At 48.7% G+C, this 16,893-nt stretch overlaps 1 protein-coding gene across 10 annotated transcripts; it reads left to right on the top strand.

Moving 5' to 3' along the window:
* Ctns (cystinosis, nephropathic) lies at nt 1–15,983 on the top strand. Of its 10 annotated transcripts, XM_030246440.1 has the most exons (13): nt 1–198; nt 1,864–2,017; nt 2,399–2,478; nt 3,831–3,960; nt 5,983–6,061; nt 7,354–7,438; nt 10,324–10,427; nt 10,555–10,686; nt 11,280–11,379; nt 11,475–11,594; nt 12,657–12,827; nt 13,761–13,878; nt 14,065–15,520. In XM_030246440.1, the coding sequence occupies exons 4-13, from the start codon at nt 3,873–3,875 to the stop codon at nt 14,196–14,198; spliced, it is 1,131 nt and encodes a 376-aa protein (XP_030102300.1). In that variant the 5' UTR covers nt 1–198; nt 1,864–2,017; nt 2,399–2,478; nt 3,831–3,872; the 3' UTR covers nt 14,199–15,520. The 10 variants fall into 10 exon arrangements, with proteins under 10 accessions (XP_030102300.1, XP_030102299.1, XP_006534599.1 ...); XM_030246439.1 differs by lacking the exon at nt 1,864–2,017; NM_001357891.1 differs by lacking the exon at nt 3,831–3,960 and having other exon boundaries at nt 74–198.
* The last annotated feature ends 910 nt before the right edge of the window (nt 15,984–16,893 follow it).

Genomic DNA, 16,893 nt, shown 5'->3' with positions numbered 1-16,893 from the left:
TTCGTGAAAACTACAACTTCCAGAGCTCCTTGCACAGGGCTCGCGGCTTCAAGTCAGGTGGTTCAGGTCAGGTGACAGCTGGCCCCTCTTTCACACAAAGTCGGCGGAGCTCAGAGAGTCCTTACACTCCTAAGCGGTTTCTGGTGCGAGATTGTTGCTTTTGGTGAGGTCTGTCCACCAAGCCTGGGAAGCTGTCAGGTGAGAACCATCGCGACCGGGACAGCTACCCCCTTTTCTGGTATGACACCACCCACCCCAACAGACATTAGCCCCGCACCTCAGAGGGGCAACCTACGCTACCAGAGGGGCAGCGCCTGGGTTTCTAGCTTCTGGCCCCAACCCAGGCCCGCACATCTCTAGGTTTTAGGGCCAGGGTGTTGGTGAGCAAAAGCACGGACACCGACTGACAGCTGGTGTTGGTGGCACTATTCAGTATGTGGCGCCGCCTGAATCTGGCTTAGGAATGTGCAGGTAGGTAACTTGGGGTTGGGGGTAAATTCTGCTAGGACCATTCCAGGAGCTCGTGTTGATTCTCCCAGAGAATGAGAGGGTACCTGGATCTTGCCTTTTTCAATAATATTGAGGAAAATAACAATCTATGCTCTGTGAGAGCTTGCTGGGAGCCCTGGGTGGTAATAGTAATAACATTACCTCATTGTTTCTCAACTTTTTGTTATCTTACCAATCCACCTCAAACTTTTAATACAGCTGGTAAGCTCTATTTTTTTTTATTATGACGTTTGGGAGAGAGATAAGCAATTATTACAGCTATTTTTTCAGACCTCCAGAGCCTATTTTAGCCCCTTTGAGAATGTATGCCTTGTATTTCATCTCACTATAATCCTGTGGTGTAACTACCACTGTCCCTGTTTCCCCATTAAGAAACATAGGTTAATAAGTATTCCAGAATCATACAAGTAAATGGGAAACCTGGGACCTAGATAGTTCATCTCCAGGGAACATATTCCTTGTCCAATCTGTACTATCCCTTGAGGAATGTGGGTCTCCCCACTCTCATGGATTATGGCCAATTAGGTCCACGGGGGACAGGGGGCAGTGGGAGCAGAGACAAAGAGTGGTGGGCATGGTTTTGGAAGCCCTGTGAGTGGGTATGGTGAATGACCACTCCAAGACGAGCTTATAAAGTTTGGGGGACTGAAGGTAGGAACATCCAGGATAGTCAAAGGTCATTGGCTGAGGGCTTGAGGTACTGAAATGCCCCATTAGCATGGGGAAGCATTTCGGGAATCTCAGGTGCTCACCGAACAGGTTCTTATGAAAAGGAAGGGAATTGATCCTTAGGAAGGAATCTTGCTAAGGCTATGTGACAGTCATCAGGTAGAGGCCTGTGTTGGGGCTTCGAATTCCCCAGACAAGGTCAGAGGATGAGAAGTTCCACTTATGCCGAACCCATGGGCTATGCAGTCATGGTGGACCTCCACCTTAATTAACAGTTTTCCCACAGAGGAAGCTCCAGGTTATGGACCAAGAGCAGGACTACCTCAGACACCTGACTAAGGGAAGCTGCCACAGGAGATCTCTTGTGGGGGATAGTAGAGGCTCTTAAAAGTGTGCCATCTGATTGAGGTGTAGAAGATGGTAAACACACACACACACACACACACCAGAAGATGGGCATGGCAAGTCTTGTAACTTTGTCTTGTAACTTTTTACAAGCCTAGTTGTGTGTTTGACCAACTGATCTTTTTAGCATAGTAGGCGCCATCGGTTCTAGGTTTCTCCTTCAGAGATGCCTTAGCCTTTAGCACTGGGGAACATTTTGCTGACAGAGTGTTTGAGTTTCACTTGGAAGCAGTCCATATCTTCCAAGAAGTGATATTCATTTGTTTGTTTATTATATAGCATTCTGCCTACATGTATGCCTGCAGGCCAAAAGAGGACATCAGATCTCATTACAGATGGTTGTGAGCCATCATGTAGGTGCTGGAAATTGAACTCAGGACCTCTGGAAGAACAGCCAGTGCTCTGAACCTCTGAGACATCTCTCTAGCCTAAGGTGTTTTTTGTTTTTGTTTTTGTTTTTGTTTTAAGAGAACACTGCCAGTGTTGGTTGGTTGGTTGGTTGGTTGGTTGGTTTTCCTGTTAACTGGCTACAGAAAGCAGCTGAGGGAAAAGTGCAGGCTGTGTTCACATCCTCGGAGTAGGACTTTACACAACCCACGCAGCTGCTCCGAGTGGCTTTGCCCATTACATGAAACATAGATAGGTCCTCTCCGGGTCTCCTTCTCAGAGGTTGTGATGCCTGTGAGGTCAGAGGTGTGGAGGAGAAACCCTTTATGAACTGTCTCCCTGTCATGGGTCAGGGAGCATGTTGTCCATCAAGAGCTGAGCTAATCTAACCTTAACATGCCTCTCTCTTGCTCTTTCTTCCTCCTAGTTCTGAGAAGTCAGAGACCATGAGGAGGAATTGGCTGCTTATTTTGACCCTTTTTCTCTTGATGTTCATAGAGAAGTATGGTAAGTTTAAGACTGCCTTCTCAGCTTTGTAAAAATGAAATAGTGCAAAGAGTAACTTTTTTAATTTATTTAATGCCTCTATTGTATTAATAGTATATTGTCTCAACTTTTCATATCTAGGCATATTGTGATGGGTTTTAATTTTGTTAGGGATGTAATTTTCTTCTCATACTATTTATATAGTGTGATAATTTTTTTTTCAAGAACCAAACTTCAAGGATTATTTGTAAAGAGTAACCTCTTTGTCACCAAAGGTTTGGTACTGTCCAGCAACTGATGGTTGGCCTGCCACTCAAGAGAGGTAGCCAGATCCAGTTCTGGTGTAGGGACATTGTACAAAGAGCCAGATGATCCCAGTCATAGTTGGCATTTTAACCTTGGGTCCCTCTTGCTCTCTTGGTATCAGCACAGGTAACAGTTGGTTCCTTAGTCAGCCTGTATGACTGGCTCTCCGAGTCTCACCAAGCTGAGATAGTATCTGTAAAGAATAGCCTGTGCTTCTGCCCTCTGGACCTTGCAGAAAGGGTGATGGGCCCTGGGAGACACTAGGGAGGCCTTGTACCTAGTTCTCACAGATACAGACACAAGAAAAGTCTACCTGGCCCCACATTGTAAGAGAAAATACTTTTTCCTTAGAGGAGATTGGAACTGGTTACAGCATCCCAAGCCACCCAGAAAGCACACTAGTGGAGCTTACACAGCCTTGTCAGCGGATCCCTTCACATGCTGTTGTCATCCCAGACATCCTTGCAATACCCAAGACATCTCTCCTTCTGTAAATAGCTGTGTTTAGTATTCACAGTGCCCAGACCCATTTTAATCATCAGATAGGTTGTTACTCCAAAGCAAACGTACCTTAAATCCCCTCATTAACAATTTCCAGCAAATCTAGGGCATACCCTAGAAATCCTACACACGTTCCCTGAAGCTGCACACACTGGCTACATCCACCATTATGGTTGTCTGTCCTCTTGATGGCCATGGAATGGCTCATCTGACTAGCTCATTCAGGTTTGGTAACTGTCAGTCATGTTCTTTTGAAGCCACACCTACTGGAGAAGTAATCTTTGAAGAAGGAAAAAAAAAAAAAAAGGCCTCAGACCATGAGGCCTGTCAGACCGTGAGACCTGGCCATGCTACCTTTCTCCAGAGGGATGCCCCAGCCACTCTCAGCCCTCCAGGCTCTACTGAGTCAATCTCTCTGGGAAATGAGTGCATGAGCACATAGGGATTCTGCCTAGGAGATAATGGCAAATCCTGCTTGTACTCCAATTACACAGATGATAGACAGAGACACAGATGAAGGAGGACCACAATAGGGCCTCCATTTTATTCACTTCCTCTCTATGAAGGAGCAGTGGAAGCTACTGTAAAAGTAAGAACCTAGCATTGGAATGGATCCCAGCCTCACTCTGCCAGACTTTTCTTCTCTGTTGGGGGCATCAGCATCAAGGACAACGGATCAACAGAAAGTCCTCCAGAGTTTGTCGTTTCTGACTCTTGGTTTTTTGGTTGGTTGGTTGGTTGGTTGGTTGGTTTTGTTTTTCAAGACAGGGTTTCTCTGTGTAGCTCTGGCTATCCTGGAACTCACTCTGTAGACCAGGCTGGCCTCGAACTCAGAAATCCACCTGCCTCTGCCTCCCAAGTGCTGGGATTAAAGGCCTGCACCACCACCACCCGGCCGTTTCTGACTCTTGAGTGGAGCCTGTGGCAGCTCAGTCTAGTGGTAACAGCCTGGGCTTTGAAGCCAACAAGAGTAGCATTGAGTTCTTGTTCAGTCGTTTCTGGCTCGGGAGGGGGGGGGGGGGGGACTGGGACTCCTTTAGTCTTAGAGGGAGTTTCCTTGATTTAAAATAGGACTGAAATTTACTCATTGCCTATTGTGATAATTATCAAGTGGGGGTTACGAGAATAACAGAAATGGTGGTGTACCTGTAGTCCCAGCACTCTGGAAGCTGAGAGAGGAAGATGAGTCATGCCCATATGTTCCAGGAAGACTTGGCAACATAGGGAGACCTCACTCCCCGAGTCCCAAAAGCCCCAGCAGGATAAGGTGGGGTGCAGACTGTGTACTAGCCAATAGCAGTGGCTTAGATCTATAACCCCAGCTACATGAGAGGCTGAGGCAGGAGGATCACAAATTTAAGGCCTCTGAGTAATCCATCCAGGTGAGGGGCCTTGAAACTGTGTACTATGAAGAGTCACATCTGGGAGACTTGCAACTTGGGGACAGCCACCATCTGCATTTATACATGGGGACCAAGCTGGAGAAAGCAGTTCAGATGTGGCAGAGCTGAGCCCAAAAGTATGAGTTTCAAACTAGTGAGCAGCCAGGGATATGAGGTGACTCTCCCAGAAAATGTCCGTACAGAGGAGTAAAAACTCTCAGTGGAAATATCAAGAAGAGAAACCAACTGAGGAAGTTGGAGGAGACATGGAAGCTCCTTCTTCCTACCTGAGCTCTAAAACATCAGGTCCTAGTTCTTCATCCATGCTGTGGAGGGTTCTGGGTAGAGGCCCGCAGCTTCTTCTATCCCTATGAGAGCCATCTTTACCATATTGAACACTCCCTCTGCTACATAAGATGCCCTCTCCTCTCCTAGTCTGGATTCCTGATCATGACTTCTAAGATGTGAAGTCTGTGAGAGGGGCAAGTATGCCAGGAAGCTTTGAGCATGTTTGGAGATGGTACAGTGACAGGGGAGATCAAAGAATACAGAAACTACTCAAGGAAGCTAGCCAGCTATCCCCTGCAACCACAGTGTGCTGGGGTACTTGATCTCCCTTCTTTCTCCTGTCTTTTTTGATGCATCCTACCTCTGAGCTGCACTCCCAGTCTGCCCCTCACCCCAGAATGGTTTTCAAAGACCCAAACCTACTTCCCTCACCCTGGCGGCCTGCTTGTCCACCTTCTCCTGGGTTAGCACCTTAATGCCAAGAAGCAAGCCCTGGTAGTTAAAAGCATATATCCCTAGCCACTATCTTCCAGTCCCCAGCAGAAAGACAGCCTTAGGAAAGGAACCATGCATGGGTTGAGCTGAGTCTGCAGGGAAGCCCAGAAGGTTCCTTAGAAATATGTTAGCCAGGCCTGTGCCCATCTCAGAATGCAAGAATGAGGCCAGACCAAATTTTCAGAGGGGACCCATTCACTGTCCATCTGCTGAGGTAGATGGTTCTAGTCTGCCCTTTCCAAGCACAGATGTCCTTTTTTTTTTTTTTTTTCTTTTGGGCTTCATAGTTCCTAGACTGTTTCTGAGGAACTCAGATTGTTCACAGAGGGGAAGGAGGAGGAGTTAGTTCCCGCACTTCCTCCTCTAGCCTGTGGCCATCTGGCCCTCGTGCAGAGATGGGAAGAGCACAATGTAAGCCTGGAAATAGACCTAGGAAGCAGGACTGAGCAGGGGCTGGTGAGTTCAGATGGCAGAGGCCCGGTGCCCACTTCTCCCTGTGGGCTGAGCTCTCTGACATGATGGTGACTCATGCCACTGACTTGGATCTTTCCAGAGTCAACTGTCAGTCTCACTGCTCCTCCCACCGTGAAGCTGGAAAATGGCAGTTCAACCAACGTCGACATCACCCTTGGGTGAGTTCTCAGGCCCAGTTCTGTCCTCAGCCTCTCTGGCACAGTCTGCCTGTGATGTTCTTACCTCTTTATTGTAGGGCATCATTAAAAAAAAAAAAAAAAGAAGAAGAAGTGGTCCACGTCCTGGACCTCAGACAGGGTCCCACAGTCAAACATGCACAGAGTCTAGCAGAAACATGAGCTGTTGCCGCTAGAGAGGAGAGTCTTCAGGTGGTCACAGGTGATGCCAGACTCCAAGACCCTTCCCAAGAATAAATATTTGAGCAGAACTCTAAAGAGGAAGGGGCAAGAAGCTGAACTACTGCCAAGGTCACTTGCCAAAGCAGACATAGTGACAGTATCAAAGGGTCCCACTTGTCCCAGCTCATACTTTACCTTTGTCCAACTTGCTGACACCTACTGGTTTCGTCCTGAAGGCCCTGACTTGGCTCACCCTCCACCAAAAGATAATGGTCTATGTTTGTGGCCTTCGCTGCTCCACCGTGCCTATGGCTCCCGGCCGAGTCAATGTCCTTTATTCCTCACCTATCCAGGAAAACCTGATCTCAACCCCGAGCTTTGGTGCCCAGGCCTCCTCACAGGCCTGCCGCTCTGTCCTCTGTGCCTTGCACACCTACCTCATGTAAACCATCCAGCTTATATGCTTACCGCCCCCTCCCCTTTGGCATCCTTAAATACCTTCCCACATTTGAGGCTCCCGTGGTTGCTCCCAGAGAGCCTCATCTCCTTCAGTCCCTGCTGGCCTTCACACCACACCCTGCTCAGACCTAACCCTACCGAAGGAGCCTTTCCCACTGGGGCAGAGAACCATAGGCCTTTCCCCCTCATCCCTGTTATTCAGAGCCAGAATTCCACCTCACCTAACCCCAAAGGACATCTAGTCTCCTGATAGCACAAGAACAGGGCTCCACCTCTTAACCTCTCCCAGTTCAGGGGCAAATATCTAGGTAACTGTATTCCCTCAGAGAACAATGAAAGTAAAGCATAAAGCCATGCAAAAGACGCCAGACACAAAAAACTCTGGGCTGTCAGATCACGTGTGTATAACGTATACAAACAGCGACTCCATGGTGCCGGGGCCGTGGTTATCCTCAGGGTCAGGAGACTGGAGGGGAGCAGACCAGGGCTCCTGGAGTGTCGGAAATCCCAGAGGTTGGACATGTATAATCTGAGCACGTTGCCCTTGCTGGTCCTGATTTCTGGAGATGTGAAGGCCTGGTGTGAGATCCAGAGAGTTGATTGCTATACAGGGTCCAACTTCCCAATAGTAACAAGGCTCTTATCCTCCACAGGCATCCACTAAATTCGACCTTGGTGATCACTTTTGAAGTCACGTTTCGCTCAAAAAATCTGACTATTGTGGAGCTTCCTGATGAAGTAAGTAGCAGACCTTCGCTCACGCTTAAGACCGTGCTAGGCAACAAAACACATTTTAACTAAGAGCTTGTGGATACAAGTCACCGGGGTCGCCCCATGCCATCATCCTAGACATCTGTGGTTTGGGCTTTACTGCACTCTTCAAGGATGAGCGTTTTCTGCTGTACAATTTGGAAGCTTTCATCCATCCAATAGGATGAATAGGGGTCAATCCTACAGCATAACCATGGTCAATAATAATAGGGTACGGTGTATAGTCAGATGCCAAAACAGAGGCCGGAGGCAAAGGTGCTTCTGAGAACGGAGGAGTTCTAAAGGATTTTAAGGCCCTGCCACATCCACGGATAGGAAATATCAGCCTTACTTCGTAACATTTTAGGAAATGATGGCGTTCTCAGTGTAGACTGATTACCTAGCATACGTGAGGCTTTCGTGTTAGTCCCTGGCACCAGCATACGCACACACGGACACACACATGTAAAAGTACTTTTATTCTCTTGACATAATTTTGTTCAAAGCTAACAGTCTCCATCTGCTAACCAAGGCCTAGTCCTGGGAACTTTAGCCTCCGTACAGTCTTGTCTCGGCCTAGAGTGTTTTCAGCCTCTGACTTACTGCCGAATGAGCTCCCCCTTTCTTCTTTCTGAGCTCTGGCTGGCTGCTTCAACTCAGCTGTTCTGGCTCAAACTGAGTCAAACTGGCCCCATTCTCAGCCTCTCCTGAATTGCTCTGCTTGGTCTCAAACTAACTTTGGCAATATGTTCTAATCTTCTGCCTCCTTCTTATTCTCTGGCTCATTCTGCCTCCACCTGTGTCTAGCTTGTTCTCTTTCTGTCTCCCTCCCCCCCTCCCCCTTCCCCTCCCCCTCCCTCTCTCAGCTTTAGGGCTGAGGCCAGCATACAACACAATGAAAGACATAGTCCCAACAACAGGTCTGGTGCAAGGACTCTTAAGTTTTGCTTGATCTGCAGACTCTCAGAACAGACATCAATAAGTTAGTTTAGATGTAGACATCTAAGTAAAGATATCCATTTGTAAAAATACATGAAAGTCAAGAATATCAGGCAAAAGAAGTTTTACACACACACACACACAAATGAGCTTTTTAAGTTTCCTTGAACATAAAATACAAAGCACTGAATCTTTGGTGTCAGGCCAGTGGATATCCTCAGGGTCAAGAGACTGGAGTGGGGTAGAATGGAGCTCTGGGGTACTGGAGATTCTCATTTCTTGTTCTGGAGGCTGAATGTTTGCAATCTGTAGACACTTCATCAAGCTGTGATGTGTGCACTTTCCTGGATATGTATTGTAGGCCAAGCTTTTTTCTTAATTAACAATGGGAGTCAAAGCCAAAGCATTTGTGGAAGATGATCTTTATGAACACCTGAACCCACCTTCTCAGTCTCCTGCTTCACTGTCCCCTCCCTGTCCAGAGCTAAGCATCCTTGTCCTGTACCTGTGATATAAGAAGCCAGTGGTTAGAACCTGGGAGTCAGGTGGTTTAGGAGTTCAGCCTGGAAGCCTTGGGTCAGGGACTTCAGCCCAACAGAATTTTCCTCATTTGTAGGCATAGGGCACATCTCATCTCCTGGACCACACTCTGGGGATTAAAAGCAATAGTAGCAAGTATTATATGACTGGCATCGACCTGGCAGGACCTTGAGAGTCTTCAGTAGGAAGCCCTGCTAGCCTGCATCCCATCCTTTGGGAGCTGAAAGCAGGATGGTCTCAAAGTCGAGTTGTGGGGTATGAGGGAAAGCAGCTAGATGTACACACTTGTACCTGCAATCCCAGCACTCAGGAGACTGAGGCATGGAGATTTCTGTGAGTCCGAGAACAGCTGGGACTGCTGCATATCAAGACTCTGCCCTAGGAAACTAGAGAAAGGGACAGAGAAAGAAATCACTATTGTGGAGCTGGAGAGATAACTCAGTGGTTAAGAGCATTGTCTGTTCTTCCAGAGGTCATAAGTTCAATTCCCAGCAACTACATGGTGGCTCACAACCAACTATCCTGGGATCAGATGCCCTCTTCTGGCATCATATAAATAACATAAATAAATAAATCTTTAAAAAAAAACACTATTGTTTAATGAGTCACATCCATATGGTACTTACAGCATAGGTTGAGGGCAACATAGCTTGAGGGTAGGACCTAGAGGGTGATTGGGGAAAGTGGGACAGTTTGGTTCCATACAGATGCTATCCAGCTCCCTGCCTCTCTGAGGGGATTTCAGTGTGGCTGGAAGATGACCAAGAAGAAAAAAGAAAAAAAAAAAATCAGATGGCACAGGCAGGCTCTAAGCTCATCTTCTGGGAACAGGGCTTTTGGTAAATATCAAGCAGAAATGACCACAAAAACATCTTGTGGCCCCACCTCTTCTGCTTTGCTGTTAGGCAGTTGAAGCAGAGCATGAGGAAACATCCTCTGATGAGTTTCACCAAGCATCCTGGTAACGGGAATAGAAATAATACATCATGATAGAAGCACTCCCAGCCCACCATGTGCCCAGCTCTACACTGTAAGCTTTAGGGACAGCATATCTAAAGCAGCGCTATGAGGAAGGCACTAGTATGATCCCCATGTACAGATGAGTAAACTGAGGTAGCATGACCAAGGAGGCAAAGACAGCTATCTTACACTCCTTCAGTGATTAGCCAGGGAGGGTCAAGAACCAGCCTACAGTTCTGCTCAGAAAGCCAGGTGGAAACTTGGCGGGGTGGGGCTCAGGTTGGCCAGCCCAGTGGTTCTTATGGCTGGTTAGCAAGTTCTCAGAGAGCAGAGAAGCAAACACCGTGTGCCCCTACCACATTCTCTGGTTTGCTGCCTGGAGCTAAACCCTATAATTATACACAGCCACAGATCAAATTCAGTGTTCCTAACAGGTTATAGTGCCTCGCGGAGAGAAAAATGCCTCTTTCCAAGTGACTTCTCAAAATATTGGACAAGTGACTGTTTTTCTGCATGGAAATCATTCCAACCAGACCTGGTAGGCTGGTGCCCACCCCCCACCCAAGTGACCTCACGTAGGGGGAAGGGTGGCCATGCACAGATGTCCATGGGGACTTCCTCCCAAACCTTCACCAAATGCATCCTGACCCCAAATCCCTTTCTAGCCCCAGGATCCGGTTCTTGGTGATACACAGCAGAATCGTTAGCATCATAAACCAGGTGATTGGCTGGATCTACTTCATGGCGTGGTCTGTCTCCTTTTACCCACAAGTGATCCAGAACTGGAGACGGAAAAGGTAACCTGCCCAGCTTATAGCTGTCCCTGCAGGCCCTTGTGAGGCTGCAGGAAGACACCCCCTATACCTCTCTATGCCTGTTAGCTATTTGGTTCCTTGCCCAGTTCAGCCCTTTTCTACGGTAACTTCTCAGCTAAGTATAATTAGGCTGGGTAGGAGATTATGCTCTGCCCTGAAGCCCCTTGTCCCTGAAAGGCTGGGCATCATGACATACAGCTTTCAGTCCCAGAGACAAAGAATTGTGCTTTGACTTAGCAAAGTAAAAGTAGATCTGGGGTCAAGGACTGGCTCTCCTGTCTTCACATTGCCACAAGGGTCTTGGGTCTCATAGAGGACTGCCAAGCAGTGAACCAGGAAAGTGGGTGCTCCCTCTCCTAGGGCCTCCAGGAGAAACCTCTGAAATGGGGGGTGGGGGGGTAGGAAGAGAAGGCTCTCAAGAGAGCCAGTATAATGGCATCAGCTATGGTAATGGCAAGATCTCTAAGGATGGTGCTGAGGCCTCCTCTCCCATGTCTTAGGAGCTATGCCACGCCCATCCCAGGGGTTCTCTGCCTCACCCCTGACCCACTTTGTTCCCGTCTGTTCCCCTTCAGTGTCATTGGTCTCAGCTTTGATTTCTTGGCCCTGAACTTGACGGGCTTCGTGGCCTACAGTGTTTTCAACATCGGTCTTTTGTGGGTGCCCTATATCCAGGTACGGTATCACCCACTCCCTACGGCTCACGCCAGCCCATGCATGACTGTGTGTCTCTTCACCTCTCAGCTTCTCCTCAACCCCCACCCCAACAGGAGGAGTTTCTCCTCAAATACCCCAATGGTGTGAACCCCGTCGACAGTAATGATGCCTTCTTCAGCTTGCATGCTGTCGCCCTCACCCTGATTGTCATCCTGCAGTGCTGCCTGTATGAGGTAAGTGATGAGGCCTGGTGACCTGGAGGCCGTTGGTATCCTAAGCCAACCCCCACCCAACTCTACCCACGTGCCTTGAAAGGATGGTGGCATGATCCCCCAGCCTTCTATGGCTGAGTGGATCTGGGGTGGACTTTGCTGTCCCGTTCCTGGCATAACTGAGGGAGTGTGTCAGGAAAATGGTATCTGTGGGCCAAGGGTAAGTCAGGTTCCTTGGTAAAGTGGAAGGCAAAGTCATTCACTATGAAGCAAGGGAAACTATGGGCAGATGGGAATGGCCCAGGGTTAGGGGTGCCAGTGGGAAGCCAACTCCTGGGAGGGCAGGAGGAACCTGGATTCATCTCTGTCACTGAAAAGCTGTCTGGTATCTCAGCATGGACTAAGGTACCTTTAAGAAGCCCTGGTGTCTCCTAGGAGCACGCCTGATGGGACAACTTTACAGTCACCTCCATCATGTGCCACCTCCTCACATCACACTCAGCAGGGGCTGTGTGACTTTCATGAAGCTTGGTTTTCTTATACCTTCCCTGTGACACTCAGCTGAAGGGGCCTCACTTGGGGGCCATGTCTGGAGAAAATCTGGGGTAGGGACAGATTCTAAGGTCCCTGGGCTTCATCCAGGTACTGGGCCTCCGATATCGGGGTTCATGCCCCTGTGCTGTTTGCTCCCTCCAAATGAGCTCTGAGGTGTCCAGCTCTGCAGAGTCGGAACTTGGTCAGCAGAGACTGGAGGACCCAACATGGGTGGAACAGGAGAGCTTGATTATAAAGGGGTGGGGCTGGTGTTGGGGACTCTGCACCTCATCCCAGCCCAGCTTTGATTCACCCACTACCCAAAGAGAACCCAGTAATCTCCGGATTTTGTCTTCTACCTTCTTGGCCTTGTGCAGACACAGCCCCAGTGCCCTTGGCCCCTTCTTTATGCAGGCTATACCAAGGCCAGGCTTCTGCCTCCAGCCCTCCCCTCCCACTCACCCTGTGTCCAAAGCCCTCCCTTCCCCAAACCCTGAAGCAACCTCTGTATCCACATCTACAAACTGCACCCACCCGTCTCATCCTCAGCGAGGCAACCAGCGTGTGTCATGGCCCTCCATTGGCTTCCTGGTACTCGCATGGCTCTTTGTCCTAGTCACCATGATTGTGGCTGCAGTCGGTATCACCACATGGCTCCAGTTCCTCTTCTGCTTCTCCTACATCAAGCTCATCATCACACTGATCAAGTATTTCCCACAGGTACTCCAGAGCCTTCCTGCATTTCCATACGGATGGTAGTATGAGAGGCAAGAGGTACCGAACCCAAGCCCTGCTCTCGTGGGTCAGGTTTTACCAAACTAAGGAGAGGGAACAGTGAGTATACGATAGAATGAGGAAGATCAGGAGAGGAACCAGGAAACCACCAAAAAAAAGGCCAAGCCTTCCCTCCTAGATGGTAGGAAAAGAGATGGTACCAGCCAGAGACACTCAGAGAGCACTGTGGGTTTGAAGGAAGAATTTGAGGCTGAAGCAACAAGAAGAGGGGATTGCCTAAGAGACCAAAAAGACCAGCAGATCAGAGGTAGCAGCTGGGCATCTTTACAGGTGGAAGAACTAAGGGACTCAGTAGCTTTTCTACAATAGCCCTAGTGCCAATGCTAGAGCCGGATTCCACACCGGAAAGTGGCTCCCAGCCACATTCCTACATAATGTGGAGCTCAGGCTGAGATCAGGGACAGAGTCACGGGAACTGTGAAGAAGAATCAGTTCCAGTGAGACATGGTAGCACATACCTGTATTCCTAGTACTCGGAGGGCCCAGGAAGCTCGAGGAGAAGGATCGTGAGTTCAAGCCCACCCTTAGCTACATAGGGAGAGACGTTTTGTTTTGTTTTGTTTTTTAAATGCATAAAATTAAAAACCAGAGAAGGCTGTGTCTACTCTAAAAGGTGGAGAAACTAGGCAGCATTCCCCACCCCCACCCACCCGATTGGAATCCAGAGATGGTGAAGGGGAGGCCAGGAAAGGGGCGCTTCACTTGCCCTGCATACACACTCTTCCTGGCCACAGTTTGTCAAGGCCCAGAGGTCACTGTGTATGAGTGAGAAGAATGAACAGATCTCCTTTGGAGTACCAGTCACAGGCGTGTGTGCTTCTGTCTGGCCCTCACAGCCTTCCATCTGTCCGTCCCTAGGCCTATATGAACTTCTACTACAAAAGCACCAAGGGCTGGAGCATTGGCGGTGTGCTCCTCGATTTTACAGGGGGCAGCTTTAGCCTCCTCCAGATGTTCCTCCAGTCTTACAATAATGGTGAGTCCGCCAGAGCCACTTCTACACAGTGAGTGGAAGCACGGGACAGGGGGGCTCCCTGGGAACCCCTAGATTCTACAGTTCCTGGGCAAATGGGGGGGGTGGGGCTCCACATTCCCCACACATCCACATGCCTTAAGAACTTCGAGCCTAAAACCATATCCTGTCCCCTCTGGTTATTAACAGACCAATGGACATTGATCTTCGGAGACCCAACCAAGTTCGGACTTGGCGTCTTCACCATCTTCTTTGATGTTGTCTTCTTCATCCAGCACTTCTACTTGTACAGAAAGAAACCAGGGTACGACCAGTTGAATTAGAATCCAGAGACCCAGTGTAAACAGCCAGGGCCTGGGCCCTGGTAGGAAAGGTTGTATCCAGCAAAGGCCAGAGAAGCAGCTGGCACACAGGGCTGGAACAGTATGCCAACAAGAGCAGCATTCTCTTCCTCAAGAATCAAAAGCCTTAAGCTCAGCCTGCCTGTCTTCATCCAGGCCTCTCCTGAACCATGGAGGACTCCCTCTCTGGAACAGACACCTGACTCTGCTTGAGACTGAAAGCTAGACTTGAGGCAGTCTCTCCCAACTTTAAAGCTCCAGCCCTCTGCTGGAGGCACCCAGCCCTCCTGCGTCTTGATATACCATCTCTCTCTCTTTAAGGCTTCAGGCAGCACACACAGGTCCAGACAGCCATCCCAGCCAGAACTGGGCATCATGTTTGCAGCTGATGACCTTGCCCCAAAGCACCAATATTTCTGGGAGCAGCTTGAAAAGCTAACCTTGCAACTGGGAGAGCCAAGGGTGCTTTGTCCCACCACAGTGTTCACAGAGACCAAGCAGCCAGGTGCTGTGGCCCATGGACTTGAAGGTGCTGATGCTGGTGGTGGAGGGGAGAGAACTGTGGGATCAAGCTTTGGGGTCCTTGCTCTCGGGGCCACTTTCCTTATGCTCATTCTATATAACGCTGCTCTAGTAACTGCAGAACAAGAGGCCCAGGCCAGTGCCTGGTAAAGTATATTTCTGATCCCTGAGGTGCCTGCCAGATTGGTCTGAAGTGGACCCGTACCTGCTGCCCTCCGGATCTTTGCACACAAAGATACCACAGTACCTTTTTTATTTTTATTTTACCTCCAAGGTATATTTTAAAATGGCTTTTCTTTTGCCCTCTTTCCTACCTCCACTTTCTGAGAGTCGGATGGAGCACCATCTTGAGTCCCCAGACTCCCCGTAACCTTACACCTATGGAGCAGGTACTCAGGACCAGCCTGTGCCTTAGAAGCCCATCAGTCAATCAGTAAGCTGCCCTGGATGGGAAGGGAGGCCTCCTTCCCCAGCCCCAGACTGAGACTCCAACTCCTCAGCTGTTGAGGAGCCTCAGCGCACAGGGGCTTACCTCCTATGTTGCTTGTGGTCCCACCCTGATCCCACACCTCCTTCCTTCTCATCCCATTATTCTTCCTACGCCAGGTAGGGAAGGAACCAGGGTGTGCCTTGAGTTTATCAATCTGTTTCTTTTGTTTCTTATAAGACGAATATTGAGGGATCCTTGTATTTCTTTCTTTTGTATTTTTTTCTTGTTCGGTTTCATTTTTGTGGCGTGTGTGTGTGTCCTTAATTAAAAGGTGGTTTGTTTCTTATTTGTACACTCGGAACGTTTACTAGATGACACTGAAGGCGGTTATGTTGGCCTTCAGAACCAAGTCCTGGGGGCTTAGAGGACCTTGCTTACCTATGTCAAGAAATACATAGGGCTGTGAAGTATGCTGATTTGAGGTGGCTGCATGTTGACCCACACTGGATCAGGAAAGGCCTCATGGGTTCAAGATGCCTACCCAGCCAGAGCCAGGTAGGTTTGTTTCATAGTGCCTTATCTGCCAGTACCAAGGTTCCATCAGCATGCTCAAGCTGTGGGTGTGAGCAGGGGTTGGAAGGTTCAGGTGGGGTGGGGCATGATGCAGGGATGACGAAGATCTTACTCTGTAGACTGACAAATCTCTAACTTAATGTCTTGTTTCCTAGAGTCAAGATTACAGCCTGGTCAAGCCCATAGCTCGCTCACTCAGTGATTTTTTTTTTAAATAAAATGTGTTATTGGGCTGGGCACAGTAATATATACCTGTAATGTCAGATATGTAGGAGGCTAAGGCCACAAGTTCAAGGCCAGCTTGAACAAGACTCTGTCTCAAAAAGGGCAAGCTAGGGATGTGGCTCACTGGCAGAATGTTTGCTCAGAGTGCAGGCTTGAGACCCTGGGTTCAACAGCACCCCTCCCACCCACCACCCCCCAAAAAAGAAAGGGAGGGAGAGAGGGAGAGGGGGAGAGAGAGAGAGAGAAGAAAGAAGGAAAGAGAGGAAGGAAAAAAAAAGAAAAGAAAAAGATAAGAGGGGCTGGTGAGATGGCTCAGTGGGTAAGAGCACCCGACTGCTCTTCCAAAGGTCCTGAGTTCAAATCCCAGCAACCACATGGTGGCTCACAACCATCCGTAACAAGATCTGACTCCCTCTTCTGGAGTGTCTGAAGACAGCTACAGTGTATTTACATATAATAAATAAATAAATCTTTTTTTAAAAAAAAGATAAGAAAAAGATTAGAAAAGGAAGAGAGAGTTATTGGGTGCTACCCTTTAATTACAGATTTTAAATTCTGGAGTTTTTCTTTAGGAGAGGGTGCTAAAACTGAAACGCAGGACCCTGAGCATGTCAGACAAGTACTCTATCACTGACCTACACCTGAGCCTTCTGGGCTTTCCTTTACCTTTTCTGGCTTGGCAGCAGTAGGCAGGCCCCTGAGCGGCATCTGCCTAGAGTTCCCAGCTCACCACTGAGCCAGTTCTTGGCCCCTTGCATTTTTCTGATGAACCCGAGTGCCCATGAGGCCCCACTCAGGTGGGAACTGAAGCTAGGCTGCACAGAGGCACGTGAAGGTTCCACAGTGACATGTAAGAACAAATATAATTCAGACTTCCCATAACTGTAGTAAGGTGCTTCTAGACGTTTCCACAAACTTTGTCTCTGA

This window comes from Mus musculus, chromosome 11, assembly GCF_000001635.26.
Source record: "Mus musculus strain C57BL/6J chromosome 11, GRCm38.p6 C57BL/6J".
Classification (NCBI taxonomy): Eukaryota; Metazoa; Chordata; class Mammalia; order Rodentia; family Muridae; genus Mus; species Mus musculus.
Note: the sequence above shows the minus strand (reverse complement) of the source record. Positions and strands in the feature narration are given on the sequence as shown.

Excerpts from the sequence above, each read along its gene's own strand:
- Ctns (XM_011249325.2), top strand. Across the intron at positions 10,428-10,554 it reads AATCATTCCAACCAGACCTG|CCCCAGGATCCGGTTCTTGG; the intron begins GTAGGCTGGTGC and ends ATCCCTTTCTAG. Across the intron at positions 10,687-11,279 it reads CAGAACTGGAGACGGAAAAG|TGTCATTGGTCTCAGCTTTG; the intron begins GTAACCTGCCCA and ends GTTCCCCTTCAG.